Source organism: Microtus pennsylvanicus, chromosome 12 (assembly GCF_037038515.1).
Source record: "Microtus pennsylvanicus isolate mMicPen1 chromosome 12, mMicPen1.hap1, whole genome shotgun sequence".
Lineage (NCBI taxonomy): Eukaryota > Metazoa > Chordata > Mammalia > Rodentia > Cricetidae > Microtus > Microtus pennsylvanicus.
In genome coordinates this window covers 29,034,246-29,059,064 of record NC_134590.1, presented here as the reverse complement: position 1 = coordinate 29,059,064, position 24,819 = coordinate 29,034,246, and the positions used below count along the sequence as shown (strand labels likewise).

At 39.5% G+C, this 24,819-nt stretch overlaps 1 protein-coding gene across 4 annotated transcripts; it reads left to right on the top strand.

Moving 5' to 3' along the window:
• Ociad1 (OCIA domain containing 1) lies at nucleotides 1–24,558 on the top strand. Of its 4 annotated transcripts, none has more exons than XR_012907240.1 (9): nucleotides 1–154; nucleotides 1,479–1,541; nucleotides 2,004–2,084; nucleotides 9,519–9,572; nucleotides 14,763–14,810; nucleotides 15,895–16,030; nucleotides 17,873–18,093; nucleotides 21,542–21,694; nucleotides 24,091–24,558. XR_012907240.1 is itself a non-coding variant. In XM_075943092.1 (9 exons), exons 2-9 carry the CDS (start codon nucleotides 1,484–1,486, stop codon nucleotides 24,126–24,128), a joined length of 744 nt encoding a protein of 247 aa, XP_075799207.1. In that variant the 5' UTR covers nucleotides 1–154; nucleotides 1,479–1,483; the 3' UTR covers nucleotides 24,129–24,558. The 4 variants fall into 4 exon arrangements, 3 of the variants coding, with proteins under 3 accessions (XP_075799207.1, XP_075799209.1, XP_075799208.1); XM_075943092.1 differs by having other exon boundaries at nucleotides 17,873–18,048; XM_075943094.1 differs by lacking the exon at nucleotides 21,542–21,694.
• The last annotated feature ends 261 nt before the right edge of the window (nucleotides 24,559–24,819 follow it).

Sequence of the window (24,819 nt, the reverse complement as noted above, 5' to 3'; positions counted from 1 at the left end):
ATTTCCTGCCGAAGGCAAAGCTTCCGGGTCGCGATCTGCAGGGACTTGTGTCTGGGTGACTTCTCGGCGTTGTCCGCGGTCCCTGCCTCTGGGGTCCTCCTCCGGCCTCTGCCCGGGCTCGTGCTCGCCGGGTTGCCACCTCCATCGTGAGGAGGTGGGTGTGGTGGCTCAGCGGTCTCCAGCTTGTCTGCCGGTCTCCCACCCTCGCCCGCCATCGCCTCGCACCTTCCGCCATCTTCCTGCCTGGAGGCGTCGGGTCGTGCTGCGGGCCTCGGCTCGGCTGCAGCGCGGGGGACCCGGGCGGCGAGGGCCTGCAGGGAGGGGTGGGGAAGGTGGGGTGACAGGTGCGAGGCAGGAGTGCTGGAGTCTGCTGCCAAGGCCAGGCTTCGCCTGAGCCTTTTATTTATTTTTTTATTTTGGAATTAGGCGCTGTACGATGTAGTGTTGAGTCTGATCTCACGGCCCTCCAACCTTTCTGGGGAAGATGTTTCTTTCTTTTTTTTTAAGAGTACGTTTTGCAATTTGAGAAGCATTCCTCAGAATGCTTCATCCCACCAAGAAACCGTTTATGAAACCATTTCCTTTGACGGATGGGTATGCAGTGTTTTCTTAGTCGCTAGACGAATTACCGAAAGGTACTTTGCTGTTGGCATCGTGCATCTCATACCGCGTTTTTATGCTATTGTTTAAACGTGGAGATTACTCGTTACCTGAAATCCTTAGGTCTGCAAGACGAAGGAAATATCAGTATATGTTCCTGGAATGCGCTTGGATATAAAATCGCATTTATTTGAAGATTATTTTCGGCCTGTGCAGGGACAATTAGAAGATTAGTAGTTTGCTGTTAGGAAGCAGCTACCTATAGAGAGACTGTGACGTCGTTGTTTTTTTGACTGCTGAGTTATGGGAGACGATGCAGGTTTTTTTTTGATTAATTGAAAGCCTAGAAATGGCGTGGGTTTTTTCTCAACCATTTGGACCTAGTTGTGTGCGTGGGGGGGCGTTGTTTGTCTATTTTTTGTTTTTTGAACCATAGTACAGAATAATGTGAAATAACCTCGCCTTAGAAGAGAAATTTTGTCTGTTTTTGTATACCTGTTTTTCAATTAAAGGGCCGAATTGAATAATTAGTTTAAATAGTAGGTTTATGACCTTTTTCCTCATGAAGTTATGTCAGGTAGCGGTTTGAAGCAGGGTCTGAAGACCTGGCTCAGCAATGAAGAGCACTGGCTCTTCCAGGGTACCTGGTTCTGCTCCCAACCCCCACATTATCACAGTATCGCAACCATCTGCAACTCTAGCACCTTCTGGCCTCTTCAGGCACCGGGCGTGAAACAAAACATCCATGCACATGAAACAAGTTTTTCAAAGTTTAATGTTTTAAAGTAAATATTTGTTGACCGGCAGGTAGACTGATTATAGATATTTAACCTGTTCTAATACCTTATAATGTTTGACTATGAATGTCTTTGATGCAGGAACTATGAATGGGAGGGCTGAGTTTCGAGAGCCGAATGCTGAAGTTCCAAGACCGATTCCCCGTAACTATCATATTAAATATTTATAATTAGTAGCGCTTTCGGTGTAAGGAAATTTTAGTTGCTTGAGTAACAGGAGCAGCTGGGCTGGCTTTCCGGGTGTGATGTCTGCCTGCACAGTCACAGGGCTTCATCCTTGCTTTATGGGTGTGACGTCTGCCTGCACAGTCACAGGGCTTCATCCTTGCTTTGATGGTGTCTTGTTGCAGTCTTAAAATTCCTCATTATCTGAGCGGGGCGGAGGTTGGTTTTCCGTATTTTCATTTATCAGTGTGTTCAGCCTGTCTTAACAGGTAGTAAGAATAAATTCTGTTGGAGGTCAGCGTTTTTTAAAAAGCTGACCAGCCAGTTACTTCATCGCTTTATTTGTCTATTTATTTATCTGTTTTTAGATGTTCTTATTACTAGTAGACAAAGCTAACTTTCAGGCTGTTAAGAAAATGACTTCCAGTTTTTCTCCAAAAGACATAGGGGCTGATTACATTCCGACAGAGGAAGAAAGGAGAGTCTTTGCGGAGTGCAATGAAGAAAGCTTCTGGTTCAGATGTGAGTTATCCTTTTTGTGAACTTTAAAAAAAATGTCCCTGCGTATATTTGTGTGGGTGTGCATGTGTGTGGAGGGCAGTGGTCGGCGTCCTTCTCGGCCTCTTCCTCTTATTTTTTGAGACAGGATTTCTCACTGAACCTAGACTTCTACCATTTTGGCAAAATTGGGCATCCAGCGAGTCCCAGATCTTCCTGTCTCGGCTTCCCGGTGCTGGGGTGCGCAGCTGGCTGTTATTTAAGCATCAGGGGTCGGAACTCAGGTCCTGGGCTTTGCATCTCCAGCCATCTCTTCTGCCCTGGTCCTCGGTTTTCCATCAGCATAAGCCTACCTTTACCTACAAACGTGACTTAAATTTATGTTTGAAATGATAGTTACATGGAGAACATATTGGGGGCACTTTTGGCATAGTATGGTTATTTATTACTGATAGAGATTAAAGAAATAGAATTGTGCCATGTGGTGGTGGCGCATGTCTTTAATCCCAGCACTTGGAACACAGAAGCAAGCACATCTCTGTGAGTTCAAGGCCAGCTTGATCTACAGAGTACCAGAACAGCCAGGTCTACACAGGGAAACCCTGTCATGGAAAAAAAAAATGAAAGAAATAGAATTGAAGGAATTATGGTTAAGAGGTGTTGAACATGTTCGCCTGAGTTACACGTTAGTGAGTGAATCACTGTGCCTTGGAATCAGGTCTGCCTGAGCCACAGCCTTTTGTTCCGGGGTTTACTCTTACATTTATGACTGTTGTGACAATTGTAGTGAGGAGTCACTGTACTATCAACTCTGAATTTCTGACTACAGATCTTAAGGTCAGGATTCTTGTGTTGCTGCTTGTCTGTTTGTTGTAGCTCTGGCTGGCCTGGAACTTGCTGTGTAGACCAGGTTTAGTGTTGGAGACTATCCAGTGGTAGAGCTCATGAGGCCCTGGGTTTCATTCCTAGCACCAGGAATTAGTGGTAGTGGAGGAATTACAGAAGACAAAAAAAACCAAGCAAACAACCAATTCCGCAAGGGAACTAGACCAGGCTAGCCTTGCATATGTGATTATTCTGCTTGTTTTCTGCTAGGAGTTCATGTGTTTTCAAGTCTTAATGACACAGAATTAAGAAAAAGGAAACCCTGTAATCCCAATCCACAGAAGGATCTTGAATTTGGACTGGCCCTGAGCTATATAGTTGAAGATCTCCCTGTGCTATACAGCAATAGTCTACATGAAAAAGACTAGGCTTGGTATGTAGGGTTCAAAAGATAATGCATTAAGCTAATGGATACTATTGGATCCAGATTATTTTTAACTGATTAAATTTATGCTTTGTGTGTCACTTGAAATAGCTGTAATATTATGCCTAAATTGTATAGAAGGGAAGTGATCTCTAGGCAGGATTTCATATATAGGAAAGTGATATATGAATAATAAAATACATTTTTATTACAATAAATGTATTACAGCTCCAAGTTAGAGAGAGAAATAAGGACAGGTGGAAAATAGCTTACTACTGGACTTCTAGGTGGACTACTAGACAAAAGATTAATAGGTAACATTAGACTTTGTTTTTTTTTGCTGGTTTATGGGCTAGAACCCTAGATGTCCCCAGACCTCACTAAGTGGATCAGGTTGGCCTTGAACTCACAGAGATCTCTCTCTGCCTTCCTAATGGGATTGCTTTAGACTCTTAAAACAGATATGAACGAAGTGTTCTCTGTAATAACACCAAACTTTCGAACTATGTAACCAGATGATAGGAAATTAAACATGTAATTACCAAGAGAATTTAATAGTTATATAATAGGAAATTTTGTACTTTAACATTTGTTTCTCAGATATAAAATGCCGTATGTGACATGCATATTTATGCAAATGAGTAATGGAATTTATTTTACTAAGGAAAGTATTGGCTTGTAACTGTTGATCAGAACAGAATGTTAAAGTAATTAGAACACCTTGGAAATGTAATTTTTGTACCTTTTGACATCTGTAAACTGTGTTCCTCCTGGTTTAAAAGCAGGCTCATTGCTCTGAAGACTGCTTCATTAAGGTAACTGTTACCTTAGAAAGTAACAGAAGGCTCTGTACATAAAGTTTTATTGTGTTGCATCTTGTGTACTACAGCAGCTCCCAACCTTTAGAATTACTGTATGATGTATGAATTCACATTTGCATCAGATATAGATTGCATGAGTTGTATTTTATGTGTGTGTGTTAGTAGTGTTCTATGACTTTCCATGGAGAGACTTTTTTTTTTTTTTTTTGGTTTTTCGAGACAGGGTTTCTCTGTGGCTTTGGAGCCTGTCCTGGAACTAGCTCTGTAGACCAGGCTGGTCTCGAACTCACAGAGATCCGCCTGCCTCTGCCTCCCGAGTGCTGGGATTAAAGGCGTGTGCCATCATCGCCCGGCTCCATGGAGAGACTTAAACACCTGATTACCCTAGAGTGGTATAACACTGATAGAATAAAGAAAGGATTCCATTGAAATCCTGCTTGGTGAACCATAGAGTTAGTTTCTTGAGATTGCTTCCAGGAACATGGTAGACCTTTGGGCAGCTGCATCATTGAAGAGTCTCATGTGTCCAATACATGGTAGGCCACATCGAATTATTTACCTTTACAGCCTCCAGGAAAAGAGGCCTCTTGACGGTCTCTTGTGGCTGGCAGTGGTCTTCTCCAACTCAGAGGAAACAGCCAGCTACACTGCATCTTTCTGACTCTTAACATTCTTTCTGGCTTCCTTCTTTTGATGTCAGCTCCTTGGAGGGTATAATGAAAGATATTTTTCTGAGCGATGAGCCTCTGTGTCATAGCAACAGTCTCATCAGTTCAGCTTCCACAGTAATCACTATTATTGTAAAAGAAGTTTCTTTTTAATATGGTCCCCAGTAGCAGCAGTCTATAGCGTGAATACAGATGTTTAGGAGGCAATTTTACCATGCATGTTTAACAAAACAATAGTCACAGTCTCCCTACTGGGGGCTATGATATTAGTTACAATTGTGCCCAGCTAACAGTATCAAACATAGTCCTGTAGAGTAGGTTTAAATTAACCTGCAAAGGGCTGGAGAGATGGCTCAGTGGTTAAGAGCACTGCCTGCTCTTCCAAAGGTCCTGAGTTCAATTCCCGGCAACCACATGGTGGCTCACAACCATCTGTAATGTCTGGTGCCCTCTTCTGGCCTGCAGACATACACACAGACAGAATATTGTATGCATAATAAATAAATATAATAAAAATAAAATAAATTAACCTGCAAAGTTGTTGGTTGCACCCATATTAGTTATACCAGTATTATAGCAGCAATTATATCTTGCTTGCATAGCCACCAGGACTGTTGAGCCATAATTTTTTCTCATCCTCTGGCATAAAGCTGACTGGCACTACAAATGTTAGCCATTAGGGGAGGACATTGCCAGCTTGATTTCTTTGTGATGCAACCAGAGTTCCACATTAGGAACTTGATATCTACTTGTGTTGTGTAACCAACGTCAATGGCAATAGCCTGGATAAAGTCAAGGGGATTTCTTGATAGTGTTGCTGCTCAAAAGTTGCTGATGGGAGTCAGTGAGTCAACCATATTGCTGGTGGCATGCTTTATTGTTCAGGGGACTTCCTGATGGTTTGGCTACCTTTTGAGTCACTCATGCCCCTATAAAGAGCTCTCAGTCGTAGGGTAAAAGGGCCAGCCAAAGAAACCCACCCTGGCTCAGTGAAAGAAACACAGCTTGATTCTGAGAGCTGAGCCCGTGAAAGAAATACTTTAGCCCTGAACCCAGAACCAAAGTAATGCACCCTGACTCTGAAACCAATGCCAAAGAAATATACCTTGTCCCTAGAATCAGAGCCAGTGAAAGAAATATGCCCTGGTCCCAAAACTAGAGCCAAAAAGCTTTTAAAAAGGCCAGTGAAAGAAACAAAGTTTGGCTCTGAAATCAGCTATCTCTGATTTCAACTAAACTAACCAATCCCTGAGCAGGGAAAACTAACCAATCCCTCTTCTCCCTGGGAATATTCTGCTCCTAAGAAGCCCTGCCTAAACCCTGTGCCTGTTCAGTTTTCAGCTGCTCTTCTTTCATACCAGTAGAGGCAGCCACTCTCCTGGATTCTTCCCTCCCAATAAATCTCTTGAACAAGGTTTGGGTGAAGACACCCTTCCTGGAAGCGGAGTGGGACTGTTAACACTGTAACACTGGAGGAGCCTTCCCTTAGCAGCACCAGTTGTTATAACTTTGTGGGAGAAGTCAGGAACAGGCTGTAACACTGTCACTGGGGAAACCTTCACCTAGCAGAGCAGAGTGCTACACTCCTGAGCACTGGAGCCAAGCTGTAAGAACTTTGCTGGGGAAAGCCCTCTCCTGCTAGATGTGGTTATACTGGGGAAGCCTTTCCCTAGAGCAAGGCTGGAAACTGTTATGCTTGCTGTGGCCTGTGTTCAACTGCCAGAGGGCTCTTCTACCCGAGCCATAACACTCATTTTCCTTGACTGTCTCCTGCTAGGATCCCTTTCCGTTTAAGCTGTGATACTTATACCAGTAACTACACTGGTTCACAAACTGAACTTGGATGAAACCTTTTTTTGATGTATGAATGCTCACTCTGGGATGTAGATACCCTTTTTACTTCTCTTTATGAAAAGTCCTGTTATAGCCATATATTTCCAAATTAGAAAACATGATCAATGACAAAAACATAGATTCTTGTTCTTACCTTACTATTTAGATTCAAGTCCCAAGTATATACTCCCCCCTCCCCCAGAGAGAGTTTCTCTTGAAACAGTCCTACTGTCCTGAAACTCACTATGTAGACCAGGCTGGGCTCGAATACTCCCCCCTCCCCCAGAGAGAGTTTCTCTTGAAACAGTCCTACTGTCCTGAAACTCACTATGTAGACCAGGCTGGGCTCGAATTCACAGAGATATAATCTGCCTCTGCCTCTGCCTCCCCAGTGTTGGAAATAAAGGCATGAGCTACCACCACCTGGCCCCAAGTATCTACTTTAAGAGCTGTGAAATTTGGGCAAGTTTCTCTTTATGTCCTTGTTTGCTTATCTGCAAAATGGGAATGATAGCTATCTATCTCATGGAACTGTTGTGGGAATTAATTCAATTCTAATTTTACAAATGGTGATTATCTATTAAGTGGCTCTCTCCTCCCCCCTCTTGCTATTTATCCATTTATATACATTCTGACTAATACATTAAATTTTCTGGTGAAAACTGCTGCAGATTTAGAGCAGTAGTAGCATTTTGCAATTGTAAGGAAAAAAAAGCTCAAGGAACTGTGGGAATGCTTTTGATAGATATGATATGGACAGTGGCTGTCAGTAATACTGATTTACTTGAAGAAACCGATTGTTTATAGACTAGAGTCGTATCTCATAGTACTGTGGTAAAGGCCACTGACCTGGGAGCCGGAGAACTTGGGTTCTGATCCAGGTCAGCCATAATTACCTGTGTTGTTTTGCGCATGTGAGTTGTCCATTCTGGATACCAGTGCACTCTGATTAGGATAAAGACTAGGTAACTGCCAAAGCCCCTTTCAGCTGACTATTTTTGTGACATAAAATAGATCTTGTCAGTTGAGCAGAACTTAAGCCTAGTCCATTATCCCCTCATGGCATGAGAGGAAAGGCCTGCTGGCATGGTGGTACATGGGGTAGTAACGCCAGCACCCCTTCCCAGGATTGTTACTCTGTCTCAGCCAGGAAAGTGCTCTCCATTGCAGTCCTTGAACCAAGATGAGCTGATGCTGTAATTTCAAAGAGATTTGTTCTTTGAAAACCCTTAGATTATAATGCACGAAGGCATTCTAACCAGCATTAGAGAAAGCGTTTTCCAGCGAAGGCAAAACCTGTCAGTAAGTAGAATAGTAAGCCGCCAAGGCTGACTTAGGATGGCTGCGAATTATGTTGATGATAAAGTCGATGTCTGATTGCAGAGTTAGAATACTTGACCATAAAATTTCTGTGGTAGTTAAAATATTTAATTATTTTTGTTTTTAATTGCCACATACTTTAGACAGGAGTCGAGCTGACCACAGACATGAACCAAATGTGGTTTTGTATTTAATACGCTAAAAAAATTTTATACTAAAATGATTGGGAGAAAAAGGCTGGTTTGATTACATATACATATTACTTGAGTTAATATTTTGTGTCCATAAGTAGCATTTTATTAGAAAAGGCTAGGTTTGTTTTTTTTTTCATGTTTTATCTTAGAGTACTTCTGCCTTAGATAGCAGTTAAATAGTTGGTATATACTCTCTGGATGTTATAGAGTGTGCCAATCACCAGGTGCATGTTATTTTAACTCAAAATAATTTACAGCTAAAATATAAAAAGAAAAATTAGGTAAAGGAGCATTGGTGGAATTAAGAGGAAGCTGGACACTTGCATCTGAGAATCATGTATGCTCACTAGAAACAGAGCCAGGTTTTTATTGGGGACTGATCACAGAGGGAGTCTGAAACTGCAGACTCCCAGACAGGAAGTGGGTATTCAGTGTAAACTCTTTGTACAAACAGGTGAGAACTTATTTAGGTCAATTTATTGTCAGTCTAGGGAACTGTTTACGATCAGGTTACCAGATCTAGTTTCTTGCCAAGGTAGTGAGTCTAGGACCAGCTTCCATGCTTGCAGAGAACCTGGGGCTGATGTGGTTCTAAGTTATAAATCATTTTGAATTATAGGTTAATATGCATCTTTTACATATTTTCATATGCTTTTAAGAAATATTTTTAATGCATGTTTTCATTCTTCCAGCTGCCATTTAATCACATGATCAAATATATTTTGTGTCTTGGTTCACACAGTGTAATTTAGAGGCTGAAATCTTAGGATCTGATATTAGTCAGTTTTCATTAGGTGTGAGACCTAACATTGATGTTGATGGTCTCATATGGTTTTAGGTAAGTAAGGTTCTTAACATCTCCAAGCTTCCTTTGTAAATGGTAGCAATACGAGCTTCCTGTGAAGACGTGATGATGATGTAAATGTAAAGATGTATATTTATAAAGTTTCCTGTAAAGATGTGCTGATATGAAGGAGGTCATTCACCTGAGGCACCTAGACTGTGGAATTTGGTTGTCACTTAGTACTGAGTGGCTCTTGTAGTGTGCTTCTGAAGCATGCCTTTTTCCCTTTTACTTCAGAAGTGATTTCTAGTCATTTTACTTCATTGTTTTAGTTGATTATTTTATTTTATTTAGTTGATTGTTTTAATGACTTGCTAGTAGAACCTAAACCTAGGTGGTTTCTTGAATTAAAATATTTTCTGAAAATACTCCTTTATTTTCACTGTGTGTGCATAGTGCAGCTTTAGAGATCTTGGTTGTTGAATCTTCATCTTGAGGGTTGTGCTGTTACTGATACTAATTTATCTCCTGGTGTACTCAATAGTATTTTCCTTTTGTTGATATTTATAACTTCTTTTTCTTCCTATAGCTGTGCCATTGGCGGCCACAAGTATGTTGATTACTCAAGGATTAATTAGTAAAGGTAAGCATTTAAATTTTACATTTATTTAGCATTTTGGATAGCTTGCTTTATCTTATTATATTGATTTTTAAATAAGGAAACATTATCTTAGTAAGCATGGTCATTGATAAATTTATGCAGTATTAGAAGAATTTTGTCTTTCTGGACCCACTCACTTGATTATATTGATTTGACATTTGATGGCATTGGGGCTGGGTATGTATTTTAATTGTTACAGTACATGTCTATGTACAGGAAGCCCTCAGGTTTAAACTGGTGGCACATACAGGTAATCCCAGCCCTTGGGAAACAGAAGCAGAAAGTTCAGAAGTTCAAGGGCAACCTGGGCTACTTGAGACCCTGCCTCAAAAACAAACAAACAAACAATCCCAACCAACCAGAGAATTTGATATTAACAATCTACAAAAGCAGGAAAGTACTTTAACATTTGTTGATAGGTCTGAAGAGATAGTTCAGTGGTTAAGAATACTTACTACTCTTCCAGAAGACCTGCGTTTAGTTCCTATATAAACTTCAGCTTTAGGAAACATATATGGCTTACACTCACACAGACGTACATTAAAAACTAACCAGCCAATCCTTGTGGCTAGTTTGCAAGGAGAACATCAAACCTGGTGTAGCTGAGCAGTGTGCTTACTTAGAGATTGTTAGAATGCAGATTCTAGGCTCTTACCCGTCATACGAGTCAACGGCACAGTCTGTTTTACAAGTTTAAGTGACTCCTGTGCACTGGCTTACATACCTGTAGTTCCCTAGTTCCCTGAACTAGCTTTGTCTTCTCATCTTGGGAATAGGGAAGAATGAGTTAGCATTTAAAAAAAGTTTAGAAGATGGCTCAGCAGTTAAGAGAACTTGTGTTTGCAGAACACTCAGGTTCAGTTCCAAGCACCCTTATTTATGATGGTTGACAACTATTTGTGACTCATGTTCCAGAGGCCTTAACGCCCTCTTTTGGCCTCTGCAGGCACCTTGTGTGCAAGTGATACACAGGCAAAGCACTGTTTAAATAGCTTAGATATTCAAGGGTCTCTAATATGTCTATATGTGCACACAGGTGCAACCTTGTCTGTCAGTCTCCAAGCATTCCACACATGATCTCACTGGCCTAGAATTCGCCTGGGTAGGCAGGAGGGCCAGCGAGCCCCAGTTCTAGGATTACAAACTGAGTTATGTCTCTAGCCCATGGTAATCTTTTGTTAGTAGTCCTCAAAGAGGCTAAATTCGGTTGGCTTACATAGAACAGTTATCTCTGTGGGATTGAGTTTAGGTTAAATATAATGTATCAGTGGTGCAGCCAGCAGATTGCTTGTTAAATATACTTCATGAATTACTGGCCTGTTGTATCCTCTACCTGCATGTTTGGCAGAGAAGCATTCCAGAAATTGTGGTAATGTTAATATGACTCCAGACAATTTTTAAAAATCTGTTGACTAGCTCCTCTGTAAATGTGAATATGACAGAATGTGTTTGAGATTTTTTTTTTAATTTACTGTCAGAAAGCAGAATGTGATGTAACTCAGGCTGACCTTTTACTCAGTATATAAGAGTTACCTTGAACTTTTAAGCCCTCTGCTTCCGCCTCCCAGGTGTGGGAATACAGACATGTTTCTACCTGTTTCTGGGATTCTGGGAGTCAGGCCCAGGCTTTGTGCATGGTGGGCATGCATGCGTTCTCTCAGCTGAATTACCTGCTCAACCCCATTTTAACTTTAACTAGATCATTGTGCTTTGACTGTTCATTTGGTCATAGAAAAATAAAACTGGTTTTAGTGTTGGAGGTGTAACTCAGTGATAGAGTTCTCGCCTAGTACTCAATCTCTGTTACCATTTATAAAATGGATTAGGGCAGGATCTGGGGCTTGGTGGATTAAGTTCTTATCATATAACTGAGAACCTGAGATTAATCCCCAGGACCCATGCAAAGCTGCGAGCCATAGTACATGGCTGTAATCCCATGGGCTCTGCAGTGAGATGGACAGAGACAGGATAATCCTGGAAGCTCACAAGTTAGCCTGTCATATGCGGGGATAAACAGAGAGATACCCTGTCTCAAACAAACGAGGTGGAAGGTGAGGGCTGACCCTCAGGGTTGTCACCATGCCCAGTACACACAAAGTGGATTTAGATTAAAATGGAAGGATCTGAGGAGCGGGGTAATAAAAGTATTGGAAGAATCTGCAAATAATTTCAGTGTAATGTATTATATGATCAAAATCTTAAACATGGAAACAACATGGAATATACATTTATATGCACTCCAAACTAAGTTGTTTCCTTCCTAAGATAGGCTCTGTATTGGGGGAAACAATTTAGTCACATTAGTTTAAAGAAAAAACTGGCAAAGGGGTGAACAGAGAAATCAGTGTCAGTTTGTCATGTAATATGTGGCACTCCAGCATGTCGCTTAACTAAGAATAAACAGAATTAGGTGTGGACTTGTACAAAAGAAATTTAAGAGCTGTGCATGTGAACATGGACTGCAGCAAGTAGTCATCCTAAGGAACCTGCATGTGAACATGGGCTGCAGCAAGTAGTCATCCTAAGGAACCTGCATGTGAACATGGGCTGCAGCAAGTAGTCATCCTAAGGAACCTGCATGTGAACATGGGCTGCAGCAAGTAGTCATCCTAAGGAACCTGCATGTGAACATGGGCTGCAGCAAGTAGTCATCCTAAGGAACCTGCATGTGAACATGGGCTGAAGCAAAGAAACATTATGTCGTGAAATGCTCAGATGTAGGTGTTCAAAGAAGATAGCTGTCAATTTCTAAAAGAAGTGATTCAGGGTAAAAGCGAAGGAAGAATGTATCAGGAAGGAGGAACATGACTGATGGGAAGGCGCATGTGTGAGGCCAGTGCCCCTTCTTCCACCCCAGCACTCCACTCCAAAAGGATATTGGTAGGTGTAGAGGCAAAATCAGGAACACAATTAAATAGATAAGTTAGAACTAGAAGAAGGAATAATTACCTTTTTGGTTTATGGTGGGTAGAAGAAAAAGTTTTAGGTCCCCCCCCCCCCCCACACACACACCGTGGTAACATGAAATCCTAGGCAGTTGAGAATAAGATAGAAAGGTCAGGCTTTTGGGAAAGGAGTCAGACAAGATCTTCAAAGACATATATTTTAATAGCATCTTTTCCGTAGTACATTATGCTTGACGTGCTATACTGGCTGTTCCCCTTTGTTCTTGATCTAATAAGAAAGGATAGAGAACATAAAAGGAAAAGCCTCCTTTCATGTTTCTCTGACTGTTTTCTACTGTTTCAAATCTGATTTCATGAATGAGCGCTTGGCTATTTATGTGTTTTAATCCATTGCAGTCTGTGTCATTCATTCTCATATGTTTATCATCGTTGGAAATTCAAAGGTCATCACTATAACCTCTGTGATGCTCAAACTTGATGGGCAGTTTTTATCTTTGACCAACGTCACTCATTAGTACCAATTTTTCTTTTAGGGGTGGTGGCATTCCAACTGGGTTTCACTGTGTAGCCCTGGGTGCCTTGGAACTCTGTGTAGTCCGGCTAGCCTTGAACTCAGAGATGAACCTGTCTCTGCCTCCCACGCACTGGGGGTAAAGGCATGTGCCTACGCACCTCACTCCATTAACCAGTTCTTGAAGCGTTCTTTTTATTCATTTCCACAGTGGCATACCCAGCCTCGCTCAATTTTTTTTTTCATGCTTTTGGAAAGCTGTTAAGTATTGTGCTGTTTTAATGCTATGCAGCACAAAAGGACTAATTTTTACTGTTTTATGCTCACGTTATTAATATTGGTTTTCTTCATTTGTCTTAGAAATGTTAAAGTTCGGTTTTGGCTTTTTGTATGTGCACATTTTTTTTGTAAGTGGACCTGGAAATTGAACCCAGACCTTTGCTAAATACGTGCTCTGTCACTGAGCTACACCCCAGTTCAAGTCTGTGTACTACTAAGCTAGCAATCACATGGGTTTTAGTGACAGTGCTTACAGCTAAATCCCCATGATTGGGTCAGCGAGGTGGCTTTGAGAGTACATGTGCTTACTGCTAAGCCTGGCAGCCCGAGTTCTGTCCAGTTGTCTTCTGTGCCTGCCATGCCATGCAACCGCACACACAGGCATACAAGGAGCAAATAAAGTCCCCTGGTTATCTCTAGCCCAGCATTGATGAGCTACTTCTTGTATTCTAGGTATTTAAAATCTTTGTCTACCTGGATAAGAAGTTGATCGCTTACACTTTTTTTCCATAAGCTTTTTCTTTCATAATTAAAATTGGAAGCCGCCCGGATTCAAGGTCCATGCCACTGACCACACTGTTCTGAAAGGACGATTTTTATTCACTGCACTGCACTGTTGCTTTTTTTCTTAGAAGACAGTTTATGTATGAGACCATTTCTGAGTTCTTGGCTTTGTTCATCTTATTCTTGCATCTAAATGACTGTCTTAATTACTATTACTTTACCAGTAGGTCTTGGTACCTGATGATAGTTTATTCTTCAGTGTTACCTTGGCTGTTTGTCTGCATGCAGTTTTTAAAATAAGGAAAGCATATTTTGATTTTATGTGGAACCTTGAGTTTGTAGGTGAATTTATAGAGAACTGCCTTCTTCACAGTGTTCAACGTTTCACTTCTTGAACATGGAGTATTTCTTCATATTCATATGAATTCCTTGGTCAGTTTTCTAGTTTTTAGTGTAGACCTGTTTTTTTTTTTTTAAAGATTTATTTATTATGTATACAACATTCTCCCTCCATGTATGCCCGCACACCAGAAGAGGGCGCCAGATCTCATTACAGATGGTTGTGAGCCACCAGGTGGTTGCTGGGAATTGAACTCAGGACCTCTGGAAGAGCAGCCAGTGCTCTTAACCAATGAGCTATCTCTCCAGCCCCTAGACCTGGTTTTATATGTTTGATTAGAGTTCTTCCTGGCTCTGGGATAATTTTTAGTCCTGTAATTGATCAAATCTTTTAAGTGTTTGTTATTGTTGATCTTGGTAGGTAGAAATTTTTATAGTCTCTTGACTGTGACAAGTGGTCATTTCTGTATTTATCTATTGCAGTAGACTATAGTGTTTTGACATTTAGAACATTTTCTGTTGACACTGAATTCACAACACAGAGTTGCTGTTGGCAGTTGCTGTTTTAAGATAGTCGAAACTGGTTTTTCCTTCTCTGACAGTGTTACTCAGAAATACTTTACTCTTCTTTAGGAATCCTGTCAAGTCATCCAAAATACGGCTCCATTCCTAAACTTATATGTAAGTATGAACAATGCTGTGTTTTTCCTTCCATTTTTACAAATGATTAAATTTAAATCAGATATTTCAAGTTACTAATATTACATGTTTATATACTGCCACAAATCAAGTTGTTTGAGCTTTTCAATAAGTTCACTGCTTGACAATCTTAATGTCAGCATTGAAAGTCCTGTGTTAGTTAAAAGACTCTTCTCCCCCTTTTGTAATATAAAATTGCTTTTCATTTGATTTTACTTTATACACAGTTCTTGAAATAAATTCTTTTTATTTTGTTTTTTTGAGACAGAGTTTCTCTATAGCTTAGGAGCCTGTCCTGGAAATAGCTCTTGCAGACCAGGCTGGCCTAGAACTCATAGAGATCCACCTGCCTCTGCCTCCTGAGTGCTGGGATTAAAGGTGTACACCACCACTGCCCGGCAAAAATAAATTCTTGTTTTGTTTATAGTAAAAGGGAAGTTACCTAGATATTCTGCTAATCCAGATTATTATGTCTGGAATTGGCTTTTTCTCTCTTTAATTTATGTTCCACTTTGTGGTTGACAAAAAGAAACTAAATTGTTCTTTAGAAAATGGATATGATCTTTATGAAACTTTTTGGGGTAGCTTCTCTTTTATTGGAAACATACATAATACAGCAATGTCATAATTACAAATGAATTTGTAATTCTTTATTTTAATTGACTTGTTATACTGAGTTTTGTTTTTAAAGCAATCTTTTGAAATTGTTGGGGCTTGTAACACAATTTCAATTTATAATAAACCAAATGCCCAGGTCCCCATGACTAGAACCTATTTGTTTACTTGTCCATCTCTCTCTGTCTTGCTCCTGTATATGAAGTGTGGTATGTTGGGATTGTTTATGTCAATTCTGCTTTACTTGGACTGAGTTACTTTGGGGAAAGCGAATTATATCATAGACTTTTTTGTTTGAATTTTATCTTTTATCATCATCTTAAGTTAATCTTAATGTTTCTAAAACCTTAGAGATATTTAGAGATGTACTTTTTAAAAATGTTGTTTCAGAAAAAATTGCCTAAAAAGGCCCATTCAGTGACATAATTTTCTGTTTGTTTTTGCAAATCAGTTGCATGTATCATGGGGTACTTTGCTGGGAAGCTTTCTTATGTGAAAACCTGCCAAGAAAAGTTCAAGAATCTTGAAAACTCCCCCCTTGGAGAAGCTCTGCGGTCAGGCCAAGCAAGGCGCTCTTCACCACCTGGGTAGGTCAGTTCGTGGCTCCACTTAGGGTTTTGGTTTTTAAGAAACAGAATGCAAGACCTGGAGCTCTGCCTACGGAATGGCCATTTGCTCTAGTCTAGAAGTGTTTTGCCTTATGAAGTAGAACAAGATTTGGCTACTTTATGACCTGTCCAAGAATTAAAGGGCTTTTGTTTTGATTCAATTTGGCAAGTTCTTTTGGTAATTTATTGCAGTTTGGACTTCTTTCAAGTTACCAGATTCTGTTCATCTCTCCCAATGGATAGCCATTTTTGTTGTTGTTGTTGCTTATTAGGGAAATAAACTTAGCATAAAGTTCATTTTTCTTGAAACTTGGAATACATGTTTGCTTTGATTGTCTCATACCAAGAACCAGAGAGAATTCTTAAGGTATATACTTACAAAATGAACTGGTGCCTAAATAAATTTTTGGTGTAAATTGATACAGGTATTTTGAAGTTTTTGTTTATTTGTTATTTACAAAGCTGTAAATCAGATAAAAAGGAAAAGCAAACCCCATAGGCTCTAGGTTGTTTACAACTTTAAGTAGAGGAAAATCTAAAATCAGCTTCCTGTCCAGAGGAGGTAATGAATGAGATTATGTTATGTATAATCGTGGGTATTGTGAGGTACTTTATAACTGCAAAGTCTGTGAAGCATCTGAGTGAAATGTTTTTTATAAACTAAAAGATAAAAGTATAAAATAATGTATATATAAGTTTATGCCAATAACAATAGTATAAGAGATTAGTAGTGCTGGTTGTGATTGTCACATTTTATCCTCTTACTCAGACTTCTGCAGTGTGGCTTTGAAAATGGGACAACTACAATAAAAATCTTGCAGAATGATAACATGGCAAGGTTTCCACTTGGAAAGTTGAGGCAGGAGAATTAAGTGTCAGGCCAGCCTGGGCTACATCTTTACATCCTGTCCCCCAAAACAAAGCACTTTGAAATGTTAAAAATTTTAGAGTTCTAAAGCTAGATGTAATTGCACATGGCATTAATCCCAGCACTTGGGAGGCAGGAGCAAGCCGAGCTGTGTTTCAAGGCCAGCCTGGTGTACAAAGAGATATCCAGGACAGTCAGGGCTACCCTGTCTCAAAACAACAACAACAAAAATATTTCAGACTTCTAAATCTCATAAAGCAGTGTTTAACCCATTGCTGAGATTCTTCAGATTGTGGTTTAGATTTTGTATTGTGAAAATATAAATAACTGTATGGGTAGGTAAATAGGTAAGTAGTAAGATCATTAATCAGACTGATGAATTATTTCATAGTGGAAACAATGTAAATTTTATGAGAAATTTACCTATGAGAATTATGAGAATAATACCTGTGTCTATATCAGCAAGTCATGGTTTCTATGGACTACAGCTGTGGAATAAGCTCTGCATTAAACGGATGAATAGACACATTGATTGAAACCTCATCTGAAAGATGTTTTTCTTTGTAAGAGCCTTAACACATACAATGAAATTACCCTCCAAAGCTAAATACTTAGAAATTGAATATATGTTTTTCTATTTCCCTTCCTTCAATGACGGTTTACTTTTGAGGCAGTTATGCTACGGCCCAGTCTGGCCTCCAGCTCAGGATCCTCCCATCTGGCTTTCCCAGGACTGGGATTTCCATGTTTTCCATCATATTTAGTTAGTGACCATTTTTTAGTTGCCAAAGTGGAACAGGACATAGCTTGGCTGCTTTTATGGATAATTTATAAATAATTTAAAATTATTAATTTTATAAATAGTTTAAAATTATGATATTAGAAACTCATTGCTTATTTTTATATATTAATCTAAAGTCCTTGTTCTTACGTATTATGATGTTCTTTTATAGGCATTATGCTCAAAGATCAAGATATGACTCAAATATGAGTGGTCAGTCCTCTTTTGTGACATCTCCTGCAGCAGACAGCATAGAAAAGGAGGCGCTTCCTCGTTACGAGCCAATTCCATTTAGTGCGTCTATGAATGAATCCACTCCCACTGGTATTACTGACCATATTGCCCAAGGTAGAAACTTCTCTTGAAATGAATTTCAGCATTTATTGGTCCAACGTATGTATACACTTTATTTGATGCTCTTTTCTGCTGGATATCTCGTCTGTGTGCTACTGTTAGCTGTCAGCGTCGCTTCATCCATCAGCCTGGCTCAACATGTTTGTTCTTTTCACCTGATTCTTCACTCATCCAGCTACTCTTGCTAGGGATGGAAGAAACTCAGTTATTTAGAGGATACGGAAATAGATGGATAAACTTATCCATAGGTTTTTGCAGTGGTTGAAAATGTTCCAGATGTAGAGGAACAGCAAATAAGAGGTTACTGTCTGTGGGCAGCGGAGACTCCAGGAAGGTATAGGTTATATTTGATAGGCTGGTCTTAAAGACTTTCAGTGTCCTGCCTGTAATTATAAGAAAAAAATTCTTACCTGCTTTATAGAATTGTTGCATGGGGAAATCCACTGGAAAGTGCATTGTGAAGTTTGTGTCAATACTAAGTTCAGAGTGCAGTGCGTGTGAAGTAAAAATTTTGGATTTAGGCCATGATGTAAGTTATATTTAAAATTTGATATGATCTTGTAGTCATTGTCAACTAATTTGTATTTCTTCATCTTGAATGGAGACAGCACTGTTGGGATTAGATGAAATAGCCGGACAATGCTTGCAGAGAGTAAATTGAACAAACAGATGTTAGATTCCTTTCTTTCATTCTACTCTACAGTGAAAGATAGGGGTTTAGAAACAGAAAGACAGACCCGCTTTTTTTTTTTTTTTTATCTAAAAACCCTAAAACATTAAGAGCCATGGAAACTAGAAGTTAGGACTGGAACACATTTGGCAGCAAATTGTGATCTTTATTTGCTTTATTTAAAATGATTTTTCCTATACTTTTTTATAGAACTATTGATATGTTTACTTAGGCATTCCTGTCCTGACCTGGCTGAAGATACTATATATGTTAATATATTTCTCAAGTTTGTGACATCTCTAACTCAAAGGACTTAGATAAGAAATTGTGGACCTATGTAAAGTATGCTTTGAGAATTATTTTGAAGGCTAACTTGGCAACAGTTAGGGGCTTGGCTTTGTTTTTGTCCTTTTGAATCTAAAGTGAATCTCCATATAGGTTAAAGAGAGGGAGGAAGAGAAGGGTGCAGTGAAAAAGAAACTGATGGTAAGTTAAGGGATGTTTAAGAGGGTCCAAAAAGGGACTTAGATAGCTTTAATAAAGTATCCACAAGCCAAATGTGGCTTTGTAAGTTAGTTAGAACTAAATGAAATGTAAAGTTAGTTTCTGTGGCCTTGGTAGCACTTCAGTTGCTCAGTATCCTTGCATGCATGTGGTACCTGATTTGGATTGGCAGTGTAGAATACTGTCACTGAAGATTTACTGGATACAAAGCTTCATAGTGGAAGTTTGGGCAGAAGGGAAGTGACAGTTGCAGAAGATAAAAGGCTTGAGTTCAGGAGAATGTTGTTGAATACCTTAATCCTAAGGCCTCCGCGCTTCCTCTGGTTGGCACCAGATACCACATGAGAACAGAAAGAGACAGGCAGAGTAAAGATACTGTTGTAGCTCTGACAGCAGCTGTTCTTGTCCTTCAGTCGTGTTCTGACCCATTCTTCCTGTAGCCTAGGCATGCACCAGCTCTTTCCTTGCAGTGTTGTGCATCCTTCCTACCATTTTCATCAACAAAATCTTGTGTTCTAATTTTTTCCCCATATAAGAGCAGATAAAAGTTATTTTGATCTTTACCCACAAGTGAGCATGATCCATATTTAATATCATTTTAATGCCCTTCATAGCATCAGTCCACTTCTGGGTTTTGTATGTATGTTGTCATCCTTCCTTCTAGGTCAAACTTAACACTGTTAGCATTGTTCCCCTTGTGGGTCCTGGAGCTGCCTTGCTTTGCCCAGCTGCTGCCCTTCCTTTCAGGGCACCTTCTTTTGCCTTTTGTCTTGTCTGACCACTTTTTAGCTTTCTTTCTTTTTCTAGAATCCCAAAAACTTAGTGATCTTTTTAAAGTAGAAGGCATTCTGCCATATCTGTTAGAAAAATTGCTACGGGTAGTTGGTTAGTTTTGGGCAGTGCTTTTGCTCCTTTCGTATTCCTTCCAGGTCTTATTCACATCCACAAAGCAGTAAAGTACATTCTCAGTGCAGGGCCAGAACATTTCCATTGGAGAAAATACCTATCATTCTTCTCTTTGGTCATGATTTCATTTATCACAGAACAGTGGAATAATAAAGTGTTTCTTTTTTGCCTAAGAAAAAAATTAGACCTGGAAGGAATTGTAGAGATCAGTATTCAAGTTTTTCATCACTGGGAAAAGCTAGACTCAGAGACGCTTAGTGATTTGCCCAAGGACTCGTGCTGATGGCTATGTGAGTGAGGATGCAGACCCAGCAGCGTCCCGGAAAGTTCCAGCCGCCTTGGCACTTTAGAAATGCAAGTTTACTGGTTGCTTACCGCCGATGTAATCCACGTGTTTAAAATCGATGTAAGGTTATTCTTAAGTTAATGTAAGATTGTTTTTCTTCTTATCCAGGAAAAATGAGTTTCTAATCATGGCATATTAGAACAAATTATAAATTGAACTCGTTTCTTTTTGTTGATGCAGTATACATTTACCAAGATAAAAGATTAGAGTTGAAAATGCTATTTATTATTTGCTACTTAGAAGATTCTGATTATTCACTGGAATTTTAAATAAATTTGTGAAAATTGATTCAAAAGTTAGTTAGTTTTTTACTAAAATAACATGCTGGCCAGTACTTTCAGTGAGGTGTATAGAACGTGAGTAGGTGTGCTCTGAAGGTATCATCAGTTATCCTTCTGAAATGCTCTTGTGAATCTTTGCTATTGATAAACTTAAACTGTATTGTGTATTTGAGCTCGTAAAACTGTAGAGATGCCGCTCTACAACGTGTGTATTTGACCCTGATGCTGCTCACACATAGATTCTCTCTGGTATGGAAGAGAACACATAGCTAACATGGACCTTTTCTTCCCCCTCGGTACTGGGTGTCAGACCAGTGGACTCAGGCCCACTTCGTTTCATACCATGGAATGGTTATTTCAAATATTTTTGTTTAACTACCCTAAACATAGTAAAAAAAATTTTAGGTAGTATGTGCCCAGAGAAATATTAATATGATTTACTGTAAAACTTTGTTTAGTTGTGACCAGTAGACTCTAATTCTATACACAGTATAATGACTCTAGCATTTAGTAAATGTAAGGCACACTGTTAGATCTTAGCATTTTTATCTTTCTGGCTGTGGCTGAGTTTATAAAAATTTTGATACTAATTGTAAATCTCAGAAGAACAAGGAGGAGAGATTGTACTTCCGCAATTGTCTTAGAGGAAGTCAGTGCCTTTGGAGTGATAGTAATATTTAATTTTTGTGTTTCAGTTTTAGATAAAAAGCATTTGCAAAATTTAGTCACTTTAGATGTATCTACCTCTTATCACCACTTCTTAACTGTTTGTTGTTTTAGGACCTGATCCCAACTTTGAAGAAAGTCCCAAAAGAAAAAGTATTACATATGAGGAATTAAGGAGTAAGAACAGAGAGTCCTATGAAGTAACTTTAACACACAAGACTGACCCCTCAGTCAGGCCTGTGCAGGAAAGAGTGCCCAAAAAAGAAGGTATGCTAGTAGTCTAATCACGGGACTCTTTGGAGCGGAAGCTTAAGTGTCAGCTTAAAATGTTACGATATTGATGCGTCTTTAGCTCTTCAAGCTACTCACTAAAATAATTTGTTTTTAAAAGAATAGTTATTTCAGAGTGGGCGAAATGGGTCATCAGGTAAAGGCGCCTGTCACCAAGCCTGATAACCTGACTTCAATCCCTGGAGATGTATGTGATGGAGAGAAAAGAACCAGCTTCAGAAAGATGTCCTCTGGCATGATGCAACACACACACGCACACAAAAATAATAAATTGATTTAATTTTTAAAAACTTTACTTATTTCGTAGTTACCACTTCTCCTGTTTTAAGGTGTTTCAGAGGGTGTTTAAAAAAAAAAAAAGCCTAGACAGTAAGACACAAAACAAGGGAGCCAGCTCTCTAGTACAGTGTTTCTCCTTAGAAGGAAACACCGTGGGAATTGATAGCTTTTCCTAACAATTCAGTGTGTCTGTTACATAATCACATTTAGTGACCAGAGACTGATAGCTGGTCATTAGTCATACTTTTGGCAAAATCATGGAGTCTTAATTGAGTAATAAGACACTTTAAGGCATTTCTAGAGGAGGAATTTGACTTTTTCTCTATAACTAATAAATGTAAGTTATAATTTAATCTTTTTTGGACAACAGTATGTTACAAAAGTAAAAGTGTAGACATTTTTCATATAAAGGAAGAAGACGTTTTTACTAGGTTTTGTAACTGATTACTTTGACGGGATGTCAAGGATGGGCTTGAAGGTTTTCTCTGCACTCATTTAAAAGTTAAGTGTACAAGACCCTGGTTTCTATTCGTAGCACAACAATGTCATGGGTAAATACTGTCCTCATAAGAATAGGTCTTAGTGCCTTCTCTAGGGCCATATGTAAAATACAGAGCAATCCTTAGTAGTACTGTAATGATTTTAGAACTGATTTGATGTCTAGTTGTTAATAGTTGATTTATTTACAACTGCTTTTATAATCACAAGGCATCAACTTTGTTGTGAATTCTTTACCTTTGAGCTAGATTTGTGATCTAGAACACTAAACTCTGTGGCTGGCCATCCTTTGTGCTGATAGACCGTGGCTCAGACTGTAAGCTCCTTGAGGGCAGGAAGCTCCTTTGCTCCATGTTTCCCAGCACAGCATTTGCACTCGGGTCAGGAAGGAGCTGTTGCCTTGATTTTTACCTGTTCATCTCAGTCTGCTAGGCGAGGGAAAGAGTTCTGTGCACTTGACCTGGAGCTCTAGCTGGATGCTCTTGAAATGCTAGTACGTGACACACTAGTAAATCACAGCCCTTTTCTTGCTAGAGAAAACTGAGGTTTTCCTTATGTTTCGTACTACAATGTAAAGAAAAGGCCTGCTATGAAATTGTGATTTTTGTTTTTCTAAAATGTTGAGTCTAGGCAGAAATTTGGACAATGGTACATTGGTATAAATTCAAAATTTCTGAAAAGAATAGTATTTTGAGCTTGCGTTTATATGGATTATATTTACAATATTTATCTCACCGGAAATTAAGATAGAAAGCATATATTATCAGAGCAGTATTAACCACATGTCACGGATGCTTGGAAAACTGCTGTGTGGTTACAAAGGAGCAAAGAGAAATGTGAGGAGAACGGGCAGTGTAATGATTGTAGTCATAATAAAAAGGCAGCTTTGACTTCTAGATTCTCAGAAGAGCCGCACTGCAATCATTGCTTCTTTACGTTAGAATGACCTCTTTGCTGCGGGTGTTAATTCACAGATGAGAAGCGAAAGAATGGAGGAAACAGGGACTGAGTGCAGCTCAGTGCGCTTTCCCAGCGTGTCTGGGCCCTGGGCTCCATCAGCACTGCCAAAGGAGGCAGAGGAGCAGGTTTCACATTTTAATATGTAAGATGCCGGAATGTGGGAAATAATTATAATTTTCCTTGTCCTTCGGTAGCTAATAGGAAAGATTGAATTAACTACATTTCTATTATTTAATTTTTGTGAAAAGCAAAATTCAAGTTTATTAGTGGTGCTTTTTTTTTGGATTCCTGGTAACTTTTTTTTTGTATGTGCTATCATAAGCAACCACATGCTCTTTGAGGTAAACTTGTAAAGGCAAGCACCCAGACTTAGGACTAAAACAGGTCTCCAAATCTTAGGGTTTTTTTTAAGGCTTATACCTTGGGCAAGTTACTAATCCGCTCTCTGGCCTTTAAGGTGGGCATTGTGCGGGGCTATGTAAAGTTCTTGATAAAGGACTTTTGTAGTCAGCTTGTATAGTTGACTCGCAGGTACTTTGTTAGCACTGTGCAAGCACAGCTTCTCATCCTCGTAACAGACTTAACGTGGTGTCCTTTACTGTTTGGAATCATCATTGTTTGTCCTTTTTTCCTAGTCAAAGTAAACAAATATGGAGATACTTGGGATGAGTGAGAGACCCCGTCATTGGACCTACTGAAGGCCTTCCATACCCAGCTTCATCCAGGTGGTGCACGCCCTGCATGCCTGGACTCCGCAGCAGTCTTTATAAACACATTGAAAACGAAATCCTGGTTTGTGTGATTTAACATTTGATGCTTTACAAACACAGATTTTAGTGTTTACTGTTGTGTAAATGTTGTGACCCAGGGCACTCAGAATGACGGTATTAGGCCATGGCTAGTACACTTGGTGACAGGGAAAGACTCGTGAAATTTGACTGTGACTCTAGATAAAGCTATGTGAAGACAAGTGATAGTGCATGCCGCGGGGGAGGGGGGAGCACACATCTGGGGTTCAGCTTTATATCAGTTATTAAAAGGCCTTTCTTCAGCATTTGCTCTAGCATCTTAATGTTTATGGTGAATAAAATGTAAAACACGCATCAACTGTCATTCTCGTTTTTATGGCTTGGTTTAAAATTTGCTAATGTGTTTTTGTGTATGGGTCTAAGCGCTTGGTATTTAAAGCAAAAGAAACTAAATCTGTGACGCAGTAGACACTAACATACAGTAAATCGCTAAAATATCTTTAAACGCAGTGCTTTTGTGTCAGCCCTTGGTCACCAGAATCAGATCTCTGGGACAATAAAGAGAAAACCTTACTTTGTCTGGTTCCAGGCCCTGTGAGGCCGTGCACTGTTAGG

Excerpts from the sequence above, each read along its gene's own strand:
- Ociad1 (XM_075943092.1), top strand. The coding sequence starts at position 1,484 with ATGAATGGGAGGGCTGAGTTTCGAGAGCCGAATGCTGAAGTTCCAAGA. Across the intron at positions 18,049-21,541 it reads TACTGACCATATTGCCCAAG|GACCTGATCCCAACTTTGAA; the intron begins GTAGAAACTTCT and ends TTGTTGTTTTAG. Across the intron at positions 21,695-24,090 it reads AAGAGTGCCCAAAAAAGAAG|TCAAAGTAAACAAATATGGA; the intron begins GTATGCTAGTAG and ends CTTTTTTCCTAG.